At 39.6% G+C, this 19,719-nt stretch overlaps 2 protein-coding genes and 1 long non-coding RNA gene across 5 annotated transcripts in view; 1 reads left to right on the top strand and 2 right to left on the bottom strand.

The window, feature by feature from the left end:
* The window catches only part of LOC125964561 (uncharacterized), a 162,552-nt gene that overhangs the window by 65,777 nt on the left and 77,056 nt on the right, over positions 1 to 19,719 (top strand). The window lies entirely within an intron of this gene.
* Positions 12,824 to 19,719, bottom strand: part of LOC101276509 (uncharacterized) — a 28,863-nt gene continuing 21,967 nt past the window's right edge. Inside the window, exons 6-7 of the mRNA XM_049710630.1 lie at positions 18,555 to 18,752; positions 12,824 to 12,993 (exon numbers count right to left, since the gene is read on the bottom strand). Of these exons, the coding sequence (XP_049566587.1) occupies positions 12,882 to 12,993; positions 18,555 to 18,752 (310 nt within the window). The 3' untranslated portion in view covers positions 12,824 to 12,881. The remainder of the gene's footprint in view (positions 12,994 to 18,554; positions 18,753 to 19,719) is intronic.
* LOC101276251 (target of rapamycin complex 2 subunit MAPKAP1-like) lies at positions 14,144 to 16,342 on the bottom strand. The gene has a single exon (XM_004270594.4). It carries the CDS (start codon positions 16,023 to 16,025, stop codon positions 14,565 to 14,567), a length of 1,461 nt encoding a protein of 486 aa, XP_004270642.2. The 5' UTR covers positions 16,026 to 16,342; the 3' UTR covers positions 14,144 to 14,564.

Below are 19,719 nucleotides of genomic sequence, written 5' to 3'. Positions count from 1 at the left end.
TTAAAATAGCATGTATAAAGAATGTCATTTAGTATTGATTACTTTTCTTTGCCAAGAGCATTCCCCTTCTGTCATTCTTGTTTTTCGGTAAATCCATTTTTTTTTCCTCTCTGTTGTATGTGCCTAGATAGTCCTTGTTGATGATGATGATGATGGTGATAGTGATGATGGTGGTGGTGGTGTTGATGATACTGCTGTAGATGACTATAATTTAAAAATCTTAAATATGTGTCTCTTTTGTTCTCTTCCTGGAATAGCAGATTTTACATTCCAGGGCACCATTTGACTATGTCACCGAAAGTGACGCATTTAGTCTTTTGAGATACCTTGGTATAGTGGCACAACAACTTTAAAAATGGCATTTTAGTGGAGAAGAATATTCTGTCAAGAACTATAGCTATGTACAAATTACTGCCCCTTTTTACTTTTTTGTTCTCCAACAGTAAGTTTCTCTGTAGTTAAAAAAAAAAGTCTGATTCATTTACTCATTTAACAAACTCTTGAATCCTGTGAAGGTTTATTCTGCCAAGAGATGTGCTTCTCTCTAACCCTTAGGCTCATGAAAAAAGGAATACTCATGACGTCCTGATGATTAGTGCAGGTATAGGGTGCCAGATCCTAGCTTAATGGTCCATTAAGCAGAAATACTGGTATTTAGAGATTCTGAAACAAATCCTAGTTCTAATTTTTTGTTCTGTTCTGTAGATGAGAGAATAACAAGCCCTATTCCCCCACATTTCATCTTGAGTCAAGGCCAACCACACACACATGCACCTTTGTCTCCTGCCTCCCTCTGGTCACCCTAATGTGAAATGCATCTCTCCAGATACTGCACTTTTGTAGGTTTGAAAGTCGTCTGCTACTGAGATGATATGCCAGTAGGGAATGGCAGCGTCCAGGCTTTACATATATCGGGTTGAGGAGGATGAAATTTAGGTGTAGAACACAGGTGAAAGCAATCTTGCCTTCTAGGCAGCATGTGATCAGTTTTTTACTAGGCCTATTGTGAAGTCCATTGTGATTGATGAAAACACACACTGGGCTCCTGGAAAATGTCTATAAAATGGGGTCCTGGTAGATTTATAGTGAAAGCTATGAAGACTGGAAACTATGAAGACTGGCAGTGATGTAGCAAGAGCATTGGTTTGGGGGTCCTAAGACCTGGGATTGAGCCAGCACCCACACTTAGCAGCTGGGTGATCTCAAGAAAGTCACTCGAAGTGACCCTGAGTATCGGCTTCCTGAGCCATGTAATGGGAATAATATCACCTCATGGACAAGTTATGAAGATTGCCTACAATGAGTTATGAAGAAATATTTTACCAGTATACACAGATACATTGCTTCATAGTAATGGGTACTCAATTTCTCTCATGAGTTCATTTTGCAGTTTACGCCTAAGGCTGCTATGTCAATCAGTAGCTTTCAGTGAGAAATGGCCTTCCTTAAACGTTGTGTAATTTTCTAGACTTTTCTTGGCATTTCTAGTTCTTTTGAATCTTTCTTTTGGGTTCCCCCAAAAGACTCTTTTCAGATCCAATTTGAATGCCTTCCGGTGCATCCGCCTTTCCTCTGCTCAGGCATCTGCTCTTGCTGTGAGCTCCCGGCTGGCTGGCTCAGGCTGTACTCAGGCCTCTCATCAAGGCCCTTCTCCTACTTGACCTCTGGTGCCTCTGGATAATGTGTTCTCTCCTCCATTTCCCCACCCAGTCTCAGAGTCTAACTTACCTTTGTTTCCAGTTGGTTAGATAATACTACACTGTTCACTTTCTTCTTTCAGAGAAGAGGGATAACATTGCCTAGTGGAGACGTTTAGGTCTCTACTGAGAGCCTTCTTACAGACTTTCCACACAGACCCACCTCCAGGCTACTCCACCCTTACTTTCAGTCTGCTGCAGTTTTCCCTGGTACAGACTACACTGCCAAATCCCATCTACCAGGCCAGGGGATTATTCTTTCAGGGATTCCACTGGGGTTCTCTCCAGTCTAGGGTCTCTTGTCCCTCAGTAGAAACTAGGTTCAGGTTGTCTTCTATAAGCCTTCTGGGTTCTGTGTAAATCAGATTATGTGGCTAGATACTGGTGGGTATGCCAATGAACTCCTTGGCAGAACCTTACCTAAGACCCCCATTCTCTAAAAGTAATTTGAATGAAAATAATGGACTTGCTTGGAGAGTAAACATTACATATAGCTAGATAGATGGTATCAGAATATGTAACTCCTCAAAAAAAAAAAACTCCTTTAGTATTAATACAGGTCCTGATGGATTGACTTTGTTATTATAAAAAAATCATTCTATTCTTTGTCTCTGGGAGCAATTTTTGTCTTAAAGTCTATTTTTTCTGGTATTAGTGTAGCCATTCCAGTTCTCTTTGGGTTACTGCTTGCATATTAAATCTATTACTGTCCTTTTACTTTCCATCTACTTGTATCTTTGAATCTAAAGTGTGTCTCATATAGACACATACAGTTGGACCCTTTAAAAAGATTATCTGCTTTTGATTGGGTATTTAATTCATTCATAATTAATGTAATTACTGATAAGGTAGAATAGTAAGACATGGCCAATCAACATCTATTATTCAACCAATTGAAAAAAAGACACTATCATCTCCACCTTTACGTGAAGACCCAGCCAATGAAAAAATAAAATATTTCAGTTCCCAAATAGCATAACCTTGGTAATTTTCTTTGTAATTTTTATTTGATCAGACAGTCCAATTGAGATCTGACTTTCATGCATCTTTTCCCAAATAAACGTTTTCTCAATAATTTCATCTGAATCTTTGCATGACAGTGAAGTAAATTCTTCTTTAGTTGTATAAAAGAACTTTAAAAGGGAGCTTGATATCTATTTAAATAGAAATCCCCTGCATATATATAACATATTTGAGAGGGAAACTACATTTATTACATATTAGCTAAATACTGTTCCCTGCATGAAACTTTGAATCTGAAATTTACCACCTCTCTCTTAAAATATATTAGCAAATATTAGCTATGTAATAAAGATATCCTAACAGAGACAGCTGTTGGGAGATGGAAAGGGGAGGAAAGGTAAAGTGAAAGACAAAAGAGAAATTATATTCCTCTTTCAAATTGAGAAAGTAAAAGATACCGATTGAATATTAATTATAAGTTTGAATACAAAAAATGATATCCCAGCATAAACTAAGATTTTTTTAACCAAGAGAAATAAAATAGAATTCAAAAGAGAAAGAATCTACCATGCAGTTCAGTGTTATTTAATGCACCACTTGAAATTCCTTGTACACAGTCCACATTTTCAAAATACGTGAGAGTGGGACAATTTCTCCACTTTTTTGAGGCACATACTTTCAACATAGAAAATATTTGAGGCTTATGCCGTTGAACTTAGCTGAGCAACAGAGGGTGTGGAGCTGCATAAGGTAGTGCTTCTGAATTGATGTTGGTCCCTAAACAATCTGACAGTCTACAAGAGGGAAAGACCATTGTATTGAAAGGAGCATTGAGTTCTTTTAGTCGTAATATGTTACTTCAAAGCAAAGTAGAAACCCTATTTGTGTGACTACACTAACCCTTTGTGTGATACTCTAATCACTCACTGAACAAGGTCATCCTTTTAGTTCTCACAATGATGGATTTATAGAATGTTAGTGTTGGACAGTTCATTGAAGACCTTGAAACTCAACTCCACATTTTGCATATGAGTAAACTGGACCCAGATAGATGAAGTGCATCCCTCCAGGTCTCAGAGCTAGTCCATGGCAAAACAGGCATAGGAGCCCAGTCCCATAGCCTTTCCTTGACACCAGCAGTTCCCACCCCTGGTTGCACATTAGAATCACCCAAGGAGCTTAGCAAAAATAGTGACACCTGAACTTCACATAGACCTGTTGGAAATCTCTGGGGGTTGGAACTAGGGCATTAATAGTTTTGAAGGTCCCCAGATCATTCCAAAGTAAAGCCAGGACTGAGAATCACATTTATGCCACTGTCTTGCAGAGTGAAAATATTTACAAATATTAGCTCATGGACCAAAAATTTTTTCATGAGTTATTTTGCTTTTGCTCTCTTAGCATAAATGATGAAGCATCCATTGCTTTAGGGTAGGCAGATAAAAACCAAGGACAAAAGAAATCAGTGTTCAGCCTTGATTTTCAAGATAAACGTTAAAAAGTATATAGAAAAGTAATCGTTTTAAAAACTAGATTTTCAATGGCAAGAACTAGGCAAAAGAGTTTTCTGAATTCCAAAATCTTTAAGTATCAAAAGTCAGATGCCGATGGACTCAGGCATGGTGTATAAGGGAACCACAGGAGAGAAAGGATTAAGGATATGTTGAAGGAGTCATTTCCAACCACACAGAAATTAGAGTAAAAACAAAAATGATGACCACTTTCCTGGGCTGGTGGGTAGAGGGCTCAGAGAGAATTGGAAGCAAACAAGAGATACACATCATAGGCTGGTTACCTGGTATATTAGGGTTCTTCAGAGAAACAGAACCAATAGGGTGTGTGTGTGTGTGTGTGTGTGTGTGTGTTTCTTTACTTACTTATTGATAATGTATTTGTGTATTTATTATTAAGGAATTGGCTCATGCAATTGTGGAGGCTGGCAAGTCCAAAATCTGCAGGGTGAGCTGGCAGGCTGTAGACCCAGGGAACAGCCAATGTTGCAGCTCCAGTCTGAAGCCCACCTGCTGGCAGAATTTTGGGAGGTGGGTAGGTGGGGTGGGGGTGGGAGGGGGAGAGTAGAGGAGGTGGTCTTTTGTTCCATTCAAGCCTTCAACTGATTGGATGAGGCCCACCCACATTGTAGCCAGTAATCTGCTTTACTCAGAGTCCATTGATTTTGATATTAATTTCATCCAGAAAAAAAAAAAGAAACCTTCACAGAAACATCTAAAATAATGATTGGCCTAGTATCTGGGCGCTTGACCCAGTCAAGTTGACACAAAATTAACCATCACACCCAGTATATGTCCAATTGTGCTTATACCACACCTACTTCCTTCTCTCTCCTTTCCACTCTGCTCCAGTCAAGATTCAGGGGAGAAGAATATCTGCTCCCAGTTGGACCTGAAGGTCCAAATGCAAAAAAAACAAACTTAAGAGACAATTTGTAGACTGAAGCGCCAATATGAGGATCCTCAAATCCCAAAATCTTATCTACTGCTAGAATTACATTTTAAAAATATGATGGGGTAGAAGTTACACACGTGGTAGCATGGGATCTAAAAATCCCGGCATAGAGTCTTGTATATTGTGGCTGCTAAATAAATGTTAGCTGCCCTAAGAATATTATAAAATATTGGATTATTATCTAGTGAACCGCCCAGTGTTACAGCTTTTAAATCAGAGGTAGATTACATGTGCTCTTTTGTGTAGGTTAAAGAGCTGTGGAGAGTTAAGTGTGAGGTATGCATAAACCTTCACCCAAAACTTAGAACAATAATGCATGATAAAATCCATTTGCTTTTTATAACTTTATTTCCTCTCACCAGTGGGCCATTTTCTATGTTTATCCATGGTAATGTACTGAGAGAAAAAACACACAGCTTTTTAAAAATGTGTTTTAGACAGATAATGGTTTTAAAAGCAAAGGAAATATATCTAGTCATTGAACAGGTGTGTGCTTGCAAAAGCAAAATAAATGACCCTTTTAAAACACAGTTTTTCATCAAAATGAGTTTTACTTCTAAAAACTGATGGTGATTTACCCTGTGGATACTTAATATAAATTCATTTGAAAGGCATCCTAGATCTTTTTACCCAGTGATCAAATGCTTTGTCTTTATTTTTATTTTAAAAAGCTAAAGAGAGAAGCCATAATTCTTCTGAATAATACAGACCAATATTCAGCTATTTGCTTGAATTTCACAGCTCTGTGTGAGATAAATGTACATTCATATTGGTTCCTTATTTTAATCCTTAATTTGCACAACAAAGCTTTGCTGTGTTATTAGCTTTCTGTGTTATACAATAGGCAGAGAGAATATCATTAACTGTCTCTGACCAGATTGGCAATAGATTGAGAATCTGTAATAGTGGGATCTATAGAACTTAATCAAGATATTGTTTTGATTGTTTATAGATTTTTACTTAGGTAAAATTCAATTTAATGTTTAATACGAAATCTGTCAGCATATTTGTATGTATATATGCAAACACGTACTCTAATATTGAGAGTAGAGTAAGATTGGCATGCTATTAAAATGGTATTTTGGGGACTCCCCTGGTGGCACAGTGGATAAGAATCTGCCTGCCAATTCAGGGGACACAGATTCCATCCCTGGTCTGGGAAGATCCCATATGCCAAGGAGCAACTAAGCCTGTGAGCCATAACTACTGAGCCTGCACTCTAGAGCCAGCATGCCACAACTACTGAGCCCACGCACCACAACTACTGAAGCCTGCGCGCCTAGACCCCGTGCTCTGCAACAAAAGAAGCCAACACAAGGAGAAGCTCACGCACCACAACGAAGAGTAGCCCCCACTCGTCACAACTAGAGAAAGCCCGCGTGCAGCGACGAAGACCCAACGCAGCCAAAAATAAATAAGATTAAATCTTTAAAAAAAAATTGTATTTTGGCCGTGGGACTCAGGGATGCCAGAATCCTTCCCCAGAAAAATACCTCCGACAATTTTCTGGAAGGTGATAAATGAAGAGAGCAGTGACTAGTTAAACAAAATAACACTTTATTATAAATTAAGTCTCTGCCCCAAAAGCCATTGGCAAAGTCTAGTAAATTACACTGGGATTTAGTAGAACTTTCACCCCAGTTAGATATGGGTGCCATCCTACTGAGCCCAGATTTAATATTAGGCAGTGACCATCTTTACAAAACAAAAAGCTACACCTGCCCGCCCAGGAAAGCGTGGAGACAAGAAGCAGAAAAGAGCATCTGCTGTATTTGCGCAGCACTGAGTAGGCCTAGACCACCAGGCAGGCACCCCTCCCAGACCAGGAGAGAGTCTCCTGCTGAGCAGGAGAGTGACAGAGGCAAAGTGTGCGTGTGTGTGTGTGTGTGTGTGTGTGTGTGTGAGAGAGAGAGAGACAGAGAGACAGAGAGACAGAGAGACAGAGACAGAGAGAGAGAGAGACAGAGAGAGAATGGGGAGGGGAGGGAAGGGAGGAGAGAAAGCTGGAGCCCTTACCACTTTCCAAGTGCAGAAGGAGGAAAATTAGGAAAAGGAAAATCAAAGCCCCCTTGAAAGCTCCACCCCTAAAAAATGCAGTGGAATCAGTAATCAGTGTCCAAGCAGTTCAGCCCTCTTGGCCTGGAGGAAGAGGGAGGACAGAACTTCTAGCTTGATTTGGTCAGGGGAAGGAGTGAGGAAATGGGCAGAAAAGAAGCTGGAGCAATCTCAAGGCTAACCTCTCTCCCACTGAAGAATTCTTGTCTCAGTGAGATTTTTGGTATTCATAAAATAGTTTTTCAGCCCTATAATGTTTCTTTAGATACAAGTTTTTTCCAGCCCTAGAGATTTAACCTCAAGGAGGTTAAACCTCGAATTTCACACTCGTCCACTTAATACTCATTGAGGGGCTTCCCTGGTGGCGCAGCGGTTGAGAGTCCGCCTGCCGATGCAGGGGACACGGGTTCGTGCCCCGGTCCGGGAAGATCCCACATACCGTGGAGCGGCTGGGCCCGTGAGCCGTGGCCGCTGAGCCTGCGCGGCCGGAGCCTGTGCTCCGCAACGGGAGAGGCCACAACAGTGAGAGGCCCGCGTACCGCAAAAAAAAAAAAAAAAAAAAAAAAAAAAAAAAGAAAATACTCATTGAGAACAAAGTTTTGTTTTTGAGGGGTGTAAAGAAGAATGAAGATGAATCCTGCTCTTGGAGAAACTTGCATTTTAGACATTGTCAAAAATAACTAGACTATAAGCTATAGAATGAAAAGTACCTTAAAATATTTATAGCTCAAGGACACTGAGAGTTTGGAGACAAAATTTAAAAAATTTAGCAATAGTAGATTTCACTATGACATTTGTAGAGTATTATAATAAGTTTTGGAATAACCTTTTAGAAATTCTGAACAGATCTCATAGAATACTTCTTTTGAAGAGAAAAGAAGCAGATAAGCAAATATACACCTGCACAATTCAAATACTGATGCATCTCTCCAAAGCTCTAAAACTAATTAGAAATTTTGTTTCATGACTGTATTTAGCCTTTAAAAAGATAAGCATCTATTAACACAGTTTGGGAATATAATGACAAGCAATTAGTTGTAATTGTTCTGGAAAGAAATAATAACTGGAAGCAGATGACTTCTAAAGGAATTGAAAAATAAGCTTGCTAACTTAATTCTTTTTTTTTTAATTTTTATTTATTTATTTATTTATTATTTTTGGCTGTGTTGGGTCTTCGTTTCTGTGTGAGGGCTTTCTCTAGTTGTGGCAAGCGGGGGCCACTCTTCATCGCAGTGCGCGGGCCTCTCACTATCGCGGCCTCTCTTGTTGCGGAGCACAGGCTCCAGACGTGCAGGCTCAGTAGTTGTGGCTCATGGGTCCAGTTGCTCCGCGGCGTGTGGGATCTTCCCAGACCAGGGCTCAAACCCGTGTCCCCTGCATCAGCAGACAGATTCTCAACCACTGCGCCACCAGGGAAGCCCCTGCTAACTTAATTCTTAAAATTTGATACAGGGAATTCATTTGAGGAATCTTCCTCTTTAGATGTATATAAAACTTGAAGAAGATAAAATTATTTTTTTACTCTGGGCTTTCTAGTTAGCTTTTTTACCCTTCTTTCACCATCCTCACCCCACAGAATCTTCATTTAACCATTTACATTTCCCTTGTAATGTAAGAGAAAATATCAGGGTACTTTTAAGAACCTGGAAGCTGAGAAAAATTCCCTACAAGATGGAATTAATTATACTTATTTGAAAGGTTTGAACAATTAGTTGGAAACTGCAGAAGGCAGATAGCAGTTCAATACAAGGAAGAACTGCCTAAAGATTAGAATGGATCAAAAATAGTTTTCTCAAATATTTCTAATCCCTCAGTTTGTTCAAATGTGAACTGGAAAGTCTTTTACAGGTTAATGAAGAGTTGATCCAAGCATTCATTGGATATTGGTGAGGAGCTGGACATGTAGTTGATATGTAAGGTTTCTTCATATACTGAACGAGCTTCTCTCCCTGAAATTATTTTCGAACAAAGGAGTTATTTGCACTGTGCCCTCTCTCAGAAAGCTGTAGGTGTAGGATCTACACAATTAACTCTGCCACTGTTTTGAACTAAGCCATTCAGATAAACATGAACCTATACACATGCACCATTCAGGGTAAGAATGAAATTGGGACACAAACTTAGATGTGAAATTAAGTGGCATTAGGAAATCTTTTTATGCCAATCGCCCCGTGTATTGAAGAGGAAATGAATATTTCAGAAGGATGGATGTACCTAAAATTTTTTAGAATGGGAGCTTGGTATGGTTCTATTGAGTTAAATAGAATATGGCCAGAAGTTACCCATCTTTGGCACCTATGCACAAAATTCCCACAAACAGAGCTCTACTGCTGCTTAAAAAAAAAAAAAATCCTTGCATATTTCCTAACAAAGTATGTCTGCTAGTATGTTTAGGCTGTGGGAGTGAGTGGCTCATATCTCTGGGTGTTATAGGAGATGCAAGGAAGTATTTTACACAGGTCAAGTGAACAGATTTCTTTGAAATAGTAGCAGTACCACTCCTGGACCTGTCATTGTTGATAGCTATTAGAGCTGCTGGCGCCACAATGAATAGGTAGACTCAATTTTGGGTTTCACTTTTATTCAGTCCATTGGCCTCGGTCCAGTCGGTTCCCTCTGGCGTAGGTAAGCATCACCAACTTAAGTCAACCCCCTCTGGCCACACTTCCCATAGAATCTGTACCTCTTAAGATCAGAAAATCAGATTGCAACTCAACACAAGCTATCTCTTAGAAATAGTGTGATATATATCTTGAGACCCTTGCTTGCAGTGTATTTGGCCATTATTCTTCATAGCTATCCACCCAGCACCTCTTATGAAGCCCATGCTTTTCCTTGCAGTTAGAATGTTTTTGCCTGCAGGTAATAACTCAATTCAAACTAGTTTAAACAATAAAACACTTTGTTGGCTGTCATAACTCCCCAGTTTTTCATGCTCTCATAACTTGTGTCTATTTCTAATACTATTGCTCTAATTAAAAAATGTTTAATACATTTCACCTAAAGTATTATAATTGTGTCCTACCTGGTAATTCTACTACCCCATTCATGGTTTCCTATAATAGGCATTTATCCATTTATTCAACATTTTGCATTGCCTACCCTGCTATTTGGGGGGCGAAAACACACCATTGAATAAGTTAAATTGCAGTCCCTAAACTTAAGGAGCTATATTAGCTGGGAAAGGCTAGGCTATGGTACAGCATCAAATGGAATTCTATGTAAGATGACTGTAGCTCTGCCCCACATCATATTCACCCCAGGACCTAGACTGATGGAGCAGCTTTTAAATGGAAATTTGCCTGCTGGTGTGGCCCAAGGAAAGAAAGTGTGACAAAGCACAAACTGGTTCTCAGAGTTTCTGCCTATAAGTGACATATGTCAGACTCACTTATATTTCACTAGCCAGATGAAGTTGCTTGACATATCTGACTTCAAGGAGTAGCGGAAGTATATACTTCTTCCAGGGAGGACAGTGAATACTGGTAATGAGTAAAGCAATCAAGCACATGACCTTAAAATTTAGAGCAGGGGTCAGCAAACTAGAGCCTGCCACATACTTTCGTAAACAAAAGTTTTATTGGGACACAGTCACACCATTCACTTACATGTGGTTTATGGCTACTTTTGCACTAAAAATGGCAGAGTTGAGTGGTTAGGACAGAGACCATATGGCCAAGAAAACCTACAATGTTTATTCTCTGGGCCTTTACTGAAAACGTCTTCCCAGCCTGAGTTAGAGAGGCAGAAGGTTACATGTGTAAACATCTAAAATGAAATGTGTCCCACTTTCTTATTTGCGTCATGATTAAAGCCCCTGTTTTTCTGGAAGCAAGCAACGTCTAAAAATTGTTTTTTAATCAAGTTGAGGCATTAATGAGAAAACATACCATAAGACCAATATTTTTTAAAAAGTACTTTGGAACTGCAGAGGAAACAGGTCTGATTGAAAAGATGAGGGAAGATTTTTGGAGGAAATACAACCCAAAGCAAGCACTGAAAGGAGAAAATATGTTCTCAGGCGTGCCTTCAAGGGAAAAGTATTGCAGAAAGAAGCAAAAACTTGAACAAGGGAAGTTTAAGGTATGTTCAAAGAATAGTGAATCCTTGATTATGATTAAATGCTAGGATTTGTGATGGATTATGGAAGATGAAGCTGTCCCTGGAAACACAAAAATACCATCTTGAATTTTAAAATTAGAACCAAATTATTAGAAGAGGCAGCAAGAGTGTTGAAAGGTGTTCAGGGTTTGAATCTTGGGTTTGTCATGTGATAGTTGTGTGACATACCTTTTGTGTCACCGACCTTGAGCAAATTACTTAACCTCTCTGAGCCTCAGATATTCCTGCCTAGGAAATAAGAATAACTAGAACTTCATAGTTTTTTGAGGATTTAAATAATGGATACATAGTATCTGTCCTATGCTTGATACATAGTAGATGTTCAAAAATTATAGCTATTTTTATTAATATTACTCTTTAAGCCATTGTCAATATGCTTCTCTGACTTTTGCAGCCAGCCCATTCCTAACTCACATACAATTTCTGGTCTTTGTGCCCCTTTTCATGTTGTGTCACCTGTCTGGAAGTCTGCTATTACCTGCTACCTGTGAAAAGTCTACTCTTCTTCAATATCCATCTCAGATAGCTTTCCATAATTTACAATTAAATCTCTTCCACTTATTCATATAATAGATATTCATAACACATTTCATTGAATTTTAGGTCTTATGTGTGTGTTGTCTTCAATCATTCGTAAGATTCTTGAGGAAAGGAACTGTGTCTTGGTGGTGTTAGAATCTTTGTTATATAATTTTACAAGCAGCATTCACTCTTGGCAGAAGGATCCAGAAAATATTTTATTTCATGCTAGGATCCCTAGTTAATCGATAAACCATCTTGGGAAAACCTTAGTTCTGCAACTAAGTTGGTCTTTATAAATAAGGACAAATATAAGGTCATAAGTTGATCTGGGTGTTGACCTTTCTCTAAATTTTGAAAGCAATTAAGTTGAATTGTGTTCTTTATTAGCATGTAGGGAAGGCAATTTTAAAATCACACTTGTGAAATTCTCTGATCAAAAAGAAGCTTTATCATTATTGTTTACTTTCTGAGTATTTAATGAATAACATAAGGCTTAAATTTCTGTTGTGTGAGAAAATCACTAATAAGTGACAGAATGTTTAAAATGAAGAATTCAGTGAATGTGGCTGAAAATTGTACAAGGTACTTCCAGTTGTCCCTTTTCCTTTTGATACGTTCAGATATTTAAAGCAGTACACTCCAAGCACACTCAGGCTTATAGTCCTGAGAGTGGACCAGATGCGTCCCTGGAGCGTGGGAAAATCTTAGAGCCCTTACTCATGTTAAATTTTTATCCCATCATTTAAAAATCTCTAATTTTATATTTTAAAATATATATTATATATTTATATAGTATTTTATGTATATAATTTCTACATAAAAATTATTAATTAAATACTAAATTAACTAATAAAATAAAATACATTTAAAATGTGTGTGCTCAAAATTTATTGATTGATAGGGTATAGAATTAAAAAAACGAGATAATTGGTTTAAAGGAAATCAATATACATAGATACATAATGTATATATATAGGTTGCAATATTTAGTCATGCATTTCTTGTTTATTAATTTTTAAAGACAATAGTGATTGCTTTCTTTCTATACAGATAGCATTAGGACACAATACATATTTTGGAAAAAATATTGGTTTCTGGTGGTGAAGTGTCTTGTGGCAGCTTCAGGATCCCATCCAGCATTTTTAAGTTTGGCAAACAGGAGAACACTCTAAAGCAAAAGTTAAAGAAAAAATAAAAGTAACTATACTGAACAAAAGCATTGTATTTCACTTACTCTCTTTATAAATGAGTAGACTTTGCCTATTGTTACAAGAAAGATGAGTGGCTATCACTTTATTCTGTTTTCCTTGTCTCTGCAATGAGGTTACAGTAAAGTACTATTCACGTTCACTGAGGTGATGACCCTCCCATAGCTTGCCCTCTCAGTGAGCTACTAGATAGTTCAGCAGATTCTAAGTATTGAGCAGAGGAGTGGAACTGCATAGTCTGTTTTTATAAAAGAATGTCATTCCAGTTTTTACAAAGTCCTATAAAGAAAAAAAAATCAATGAGTGGATTTAGCCAACTAACCATAAGAGAAAGAATGAGGTCACAGTATATGTACACATTATAAAGTTAAAAGTTTTTTGGGTTTTTTTTTAGAGTAAAGCAAGTCCAAGTTGTTTAGTGATAGTTAAGGAAGAATTCTGGCTGAGAGTTATAAGAAGGGGTGGGAAATAATTTTGTGCTGAGTGATTTTGCCTTGACAGAGAGCCTTTTTTTTTGCGGTACGCAGGCCTCTCACTGTTGTGGCCTCTCCCGTTGTGGAGCACAGGCTCCGGACGCACAGGCTCAGCGGCCATGGCTCACGGGCCCAGCCGCTCCGCGGCATGTGGGATCCTCCCGAACCGGGGCACAAACCCGCGTCCCCTGCATCGGCAGGCAGACTCTCAACCACTGCGCCACCAGGGAAGCCCCGACAGAGAGCATTTTTGAAGCTCACATTTCCAATTTAGACAGTCACTTCCAGGTTCAGGAAGCAGTCTTTCATGTCAACCCAGTTAAACAGTAGTTGTATGCCTAGCAGTGTTACAAAGCAGCATTTTCTTTCAAGTGGACAGCTTTCCTGGTTGGGGAGTTCTGGGGGCTCAGGCCAGAGGAAATGCATGGCTCTGGCATTGGCCCAGGCTGAAAGATGCTGAAACCTCTCAGGTGATGTGCTGAGTCAACTAATGATGGTGCCAACCTCCTCGAATGCTCCCATTGGCTGCATGACTTTCTTAGCTCTAAATGCTTTCTGCACATTATCTCATCCTCACAACAATTCTGTCAAGTTAGTTTTTATCCCCCATTTTTTTTTTTTTTTTTTTTTTTTTACCAACCATGATAAAGAGTTTATTAAAAGGAAGAAAAAAAAAAAAGAACCGTACATTTTTGTTCTTCGTTTGTTTTGAGAAATTTGATCAAGTTGCAAGGACGCGTCTGGGCACGGCTGTGTACATCTCTGGGCGGGGCCGCCAGGCAGCGAACATGGCTGCGCAGCTTGTGGCTCCTCTCGGTGTCGTCCGGCCCCGGGCACTGCTAATCAAAGCCATTACCACTCAGGGTTCGGCCCCGTGGCAACGTCCCCAGCTCTGTTCTAGGGGGGTGCCCCCCTTCCCCAAGAGCCCACCAGCCCTGTCCTCGTGAGCCAAGGGCTGGCCTCCCGAGGACTGCAGGACACAGGGTGGGCTCTAGGGCCACCTGGCCCTGGCAGGCAGGCTCTGAGCTATGGCAACAGATTGAAGCTGGAGGCCGGTGTCATTGTTGCCCTGATTTCTTTTCCTTCTGGAAGCTGAAGCTTGTACGTCTGTTCAGTTTTCTTTGTTTTTGAGCAAAATAGTCAGCCCGGGCAGTGCTTGCTCGTGATTCCAGGATGTAGTTAACCTTGAGCACGATTTCATTGACGGTAGCAGCGTCAGACTCAAAGTAGAGGTGTTTATAGTCGTGATTGCTTAGATACGTGAGTTTAAATATCGCGTGACTGGGGCTTTTTTCTTCAGCAAGGTCACAGGCACAGAGCAGGTCAGAATCGACTGAGATGGGTTTCTGCTTAATCCAAAACTTAGTGCTGGCTTTCTGATTCGTAACTGGGTCTATCTCTACTTTGTCTCCAGAGATACCTAACTGTACATCAGTTGTGAATCGGAGTCTGTGAATCATGCTGACTTTGAATGACTTGTAATGGTGGCTGCTCAGCATATCCTGTACTGTAGCTATGTCAATTTGCGAATCCTCCTCAAAAACCCCGTCTGCCCTTGAACCTGAAATTTTCTGGGATCCTTTTCTTCGCTTCACTGCCTTTAGCAAGATTTCTTTCATGGTGACCTTTGTGTTGTCCACCTGAATAAGGGAGAATCCATGAGCAGCATTTATTCGAACAAAGAGCGACTCTTTGGATGTCAGACCAGGAGATGAATACTTTTCAACCAAGGCCAAAGTACTGAAGCCAAACTTATGAATGGGCTCGTTGGAATCCAGTGGGGGGAAATCTGTGTCAACCTCCCCATCATCCTCGGCAATATGCAGGCAGTAGGCACTGACATTATCATTGAGTTTCGGCTCCCGTCCTTCGCTTGTGTACTGCCAACAGATGAGCCCGATCAGATCCTGTACCCTGGCGCTGGCCATTGTCACCACGGTCATTGGCAGCAGTCTGTCCTGGCTTGAGTGCAGGGGGAGGTAGACATCGATCTTCTTGGTTGCTGTTGTGCCTACATGACCCTTGCCATCAAATTTGGAATACTCGTTAAAGGGGTTATTCAGCTGCAGAGGACACTGCTCCAGGCGTACAGATAATATTGACTGCTTTCCAGAATGTGGAGGTTTCTCTTTGAGCGACTTTTTTTCAAATAGTGACTTTAACTCCTGGGCTGATTGCTTAGAATTTCTTTCTTTCCACTGAATATTTTTGCATTTGATCTGGTTTTGTCTCTCTTTTCGGAGTCGTTCTAATCTTTGAGCTGTATTTGAGCGTCTTCTAATACCAAAGTCCCAACTTGAGGTAATATCGACTGACTGGGCATATACATAGCCCTGAGTCTCACCATTGCTTCCCTGAATTTCTGACCCACTGTCTCCAGGCATTGAAGGAGGATGAATCTTCTCTAGGTCAACATCATGATCAATGAGAACCATCTCACACATTCCTGTGTCATCACTGGTCACATGTGACTGTCGAATATGAGCTAGAATGATAGTTGGATTGTCCAAGAAGGCCATCCTTTCTGTGGGCCAGTTTCCTTAAAAGGCTATTTTCTTCTCTTCATATTGTTTCACGGGCTCACCTACCTGCAGCTGCTGCCACACTACGGGCCGGGTCGGCCCTGGGACACGTTCCTGAGGGGATGGCTCGGCTCCCCCGCGCCTCCCGGCCCCTGCCCGAGCTCCGCACTCTCGGAATCCTCGGGGACTGGCGCTCCTCCCGGCCGGCTCAGCAGCCGCTTTCCGGGCTCGCCTTCATGCCCCTGCCGCTCACCGCCGCTCGCCAGCTGAGCAGCAGCCCTGTTGGCCCCGAGCCCCGCCACGACCCGGAACCGCACTCCTTTATCCCCCATTTTAAGTAACTTATCCAAGATCATAAAGCCTGTAGGTGACTGAGCAAAGATTAAAAGCTAAGTCTTCTGGCTCCAACGTTCAGACTTAGCTGGCAGGAACTCCTAGTCACTTTCTTTTTAAACAGTCAAACTATGGTGAACTAAGATAACACTGACTTCTGAAGAATGGTAGAAGAGTTTGCCTGTGGGTGTCCCAGAAAGTGGACTGCCCTCTACCTACTGGGACTTATACTATTAGCTCTATCGTTAAGTCCTTTCTCTTTTGAACTGTGCTGTCTTCTTATTGGAGGATCTGAAACAAAGGAGGAAGGGAAAGACAGTCACAATTCTAGGTGTCAGTGATCAAGAAAAGCTTATACTTAAATAATTCTGATCGTGATGTAAAGGGCCATTGAAAGTTTGGCCTAAATCCTCGACAGAGACAAAATCACAAAATGAATGACAGTGACAAAATGAATGCTGTTATAATCCTCTTGTGGAATTTTGGCTAGATAACTAAACCCAAATTTGGATGAACTTGGGACTTCAGCTTAGTTCCTTAGCAGGAGTGGATACTTAAATCCTTCCCTCATACTTTAAAATGACCACGTCTTTCTGTTTAAAGCAACCCTGCACTACCTCAGTCAATACAACCTGGCTTTTTATAGCGTGAGTATCAGTATATATCCACTTTGGACTCAATCCAATAGAGTGAATACTAGGAAAATGGAAAACCTCATTATATCGCTCATTCTCACATAATTCTATAGCACATCATGAATTCTGAAGACAGATTTATAGTGAGACCTCAGGGCATATCAGATTTCAGATAATTAATCTAACACTACTGTTACAAGGAATTCTTTGAAGGGAGGCAAGTGACTGAGTTGGGACCAAGGTGTTTTCTAAAATCCCACATATAAATTAACCAAACTGAAATATAATACTAATCAATTATCTCTATGACTAGAAGTGTGCTTTTTTATGAATAATGTTGAAAAGTCCAGCCAAATCTCCTCAGACTGTAGGAAATAGAATTTTAGACTTCAAAACATTATTATGGTTGAGTATTAGTTCAATATTAAAGCAACTGTGCTGCTAGTTTTCACTTATGTAAAAGCAATTTGAGAATTTATTGTCACAGAATATGAAATTTTGCTTTCAGACTACATCAGAGGGAAGACAACGGCAGTAATGAGATTTATGTAGTACCAACAGAGATTAGAATTTTTACTTTGACAATTTTCATTGTTCATCACGGGTTGAAGAGTCTAATATTATACAGGCCTCTGGAATACAGTTGCTGTCTTGGGAAAATGGCAGTGTGAGAAAGGAAGGTAATGAGAACTGTCTTTTGTTGAAATTGGATGTGGAGGAAGCACTATAATCATAGACTGGAAATGGAGTCTAGAGATGATCTAAGGCTCTGTATGACGGATTCACACTGAGAGATGAGATGACTTGTGGTCATCTGGGGGCAAATATAGGTTCTAGAATTCAGTGGCTTGTTTTCACTTCACCCTTTCACTTCACCCTTCACCCTTTTAATTCCTGTAAGTACACTAATAGTGGTGCTGGGAATTAGCTGGAGATAAATATTACAATATTACCATATTACTTGGTGCACACTCCAACGTTGTTTAGATTCCATTATTATCATTAAGAATGTTCCCAGTAGTGACAAAGAAATAAAAATGGTTTATTCTTGGCAGGTTTTCCAGCTCTTTCTACCACTAGAGTAGATCAAATCAATTACTTTTTTGTATTCACTTAATTAATGGTGCCCTTGTGGCCCAAAGGGATGAAAACAAAGCCAGAGAGTAAACAATTTATAAGATGGTCATAGGGACCTTGATAGGAACCTATATTTAGAAATTTTTAAAAAGATATAATATCTATTAAACATTATGAGAGAAAATGCATAGGATTTGAAAGTCTAAAATGAAACATCTTAGTGTATGTAAAGTCACATTACAGGAGGGGCCTAAAGTTTGTACAGCAGTCATAAATTAACTGAGAGGAGAGTGTATTAAAGATTAAACTCACATACACAAATCAGTTCAAAGTTCTTTAGGTGAGATTAGAAGCATGAAAAGTTCAACACATAGTAAATAAGATAAATACTTGCTGAGCAGATTTAATCAAGAGGGGAACAACTGTTAAAAGTATAATATTCAATGAAGTACAAAAGGTGACAAGGCGTTTGGGGCCTCACCGTTTCTGGTAGTTTTGGTGAAACTCACAAGGGTTCCTCTTGAGCGTAAGGGATTCCAATGGCGTGCACCGCAAACTGGAGAGCCCAGCCAGAGTCTCAATATGGTTTTCAGCCAAGGATAAATGCTGTATCTGAGGTATCTTTGGCAATTGTTTGAAAGATGTGAGATGGTTTTTGTTCATATTTAAAACTCTGCAGCTGGATATAAAATATAAACATCTTGTCATTTGTCTCCTAAAGAGGATGGTAAACTACTAAATCTTGCAAAACACCAGCATGCCTCACCTAGACCATAGCGCCTCAAAGGTGTGACAGTGATATTTTCTACAAATGTGGTTGGGAAGAAAAGAGAAATATGTATATTAAAATATTAAGAGAAAATAAGCAAGATATATAAGACTGTAAGCTTGTGTAGGGCAGGAATCTGTTTTTTTTCCCAATGTATACACTCAGTACCTGGCATTGTATTTGGTCCATGGTGGATTCTCAATAAGTCCTGAATGAAAGAGTGAAGAGCTGCATGTAATCTCAGCAATATAAAAGTTCACCCAAAGAAACTTAATAACTTCTGAAGAGTATTGCCCCTAAGTAGTGAGATTCTAATTACTTTCCTTTCTTTCTACTTTTCTGTAGTTAAATTCTATATTGAGAAATAGCATTTTAAATCAGAAAACAAAGGCCTTTTTATACCAAAGAAAACTAAAAGCTATCCTTAGGAAAAGAAATGTGCGTTAGGCATTTAGGTTGAATACATTTTCCTGACAGATAATGCTTCTTCATATTTTTGCCTTAAAACTGTAATTGTATAAAACCATGCAAGTAGAGACAATAATTCCAAATCTATCACTGATACCTTACCTAAAGGAAAAATTCCTTTATAAGCTGAGGTTTAATACCCTGAGACAGGGTACTTATTTATGAACCTCATACCCCACAAAGACATTTAGTAAATAATTATTGCTAATGGTAAATATGGTGCCAAACAGAGAAAGGACAGCCACAAAGCAGAATGAAAAACACAAATTCAGTTTGAACCCACCCAGATTTCATTGTAATTTTTCACATCCATTATTGTCATTTTTCTTGTTTTCTAACATTCCCTCTCCATATGGATATTTTACAGTCTTTTAATCATATCTTTGATAACTTTAGGTTTCCACTCTTT

Source organism: Orcinus orca, chromosome 5, assembly GCF_937001465.1.
Source record: "Orcinus orca chromosome 5, mOrcOrc1.1, whole genome shotgun sequence".
Lineage (NCBI taxonomy): Eukaryota > Metazoa > Chordata > Mammalia > Artiodactyla > Delphinidae > Orcinus > Orcinus orca.
This window is presented reverse-complemented; position numbering and strand designations above follow the sequence as displayed.

What these genes read in the sequence shown, in the direction of transcription:
- LOC101276251 (XM_004270594.4), bottom strand. Translation starts at nt 16,025, where the DNA reads ATGGCCTTCTTGGACAATCCAACTATCATTCTAGCTCATATTCGACAG.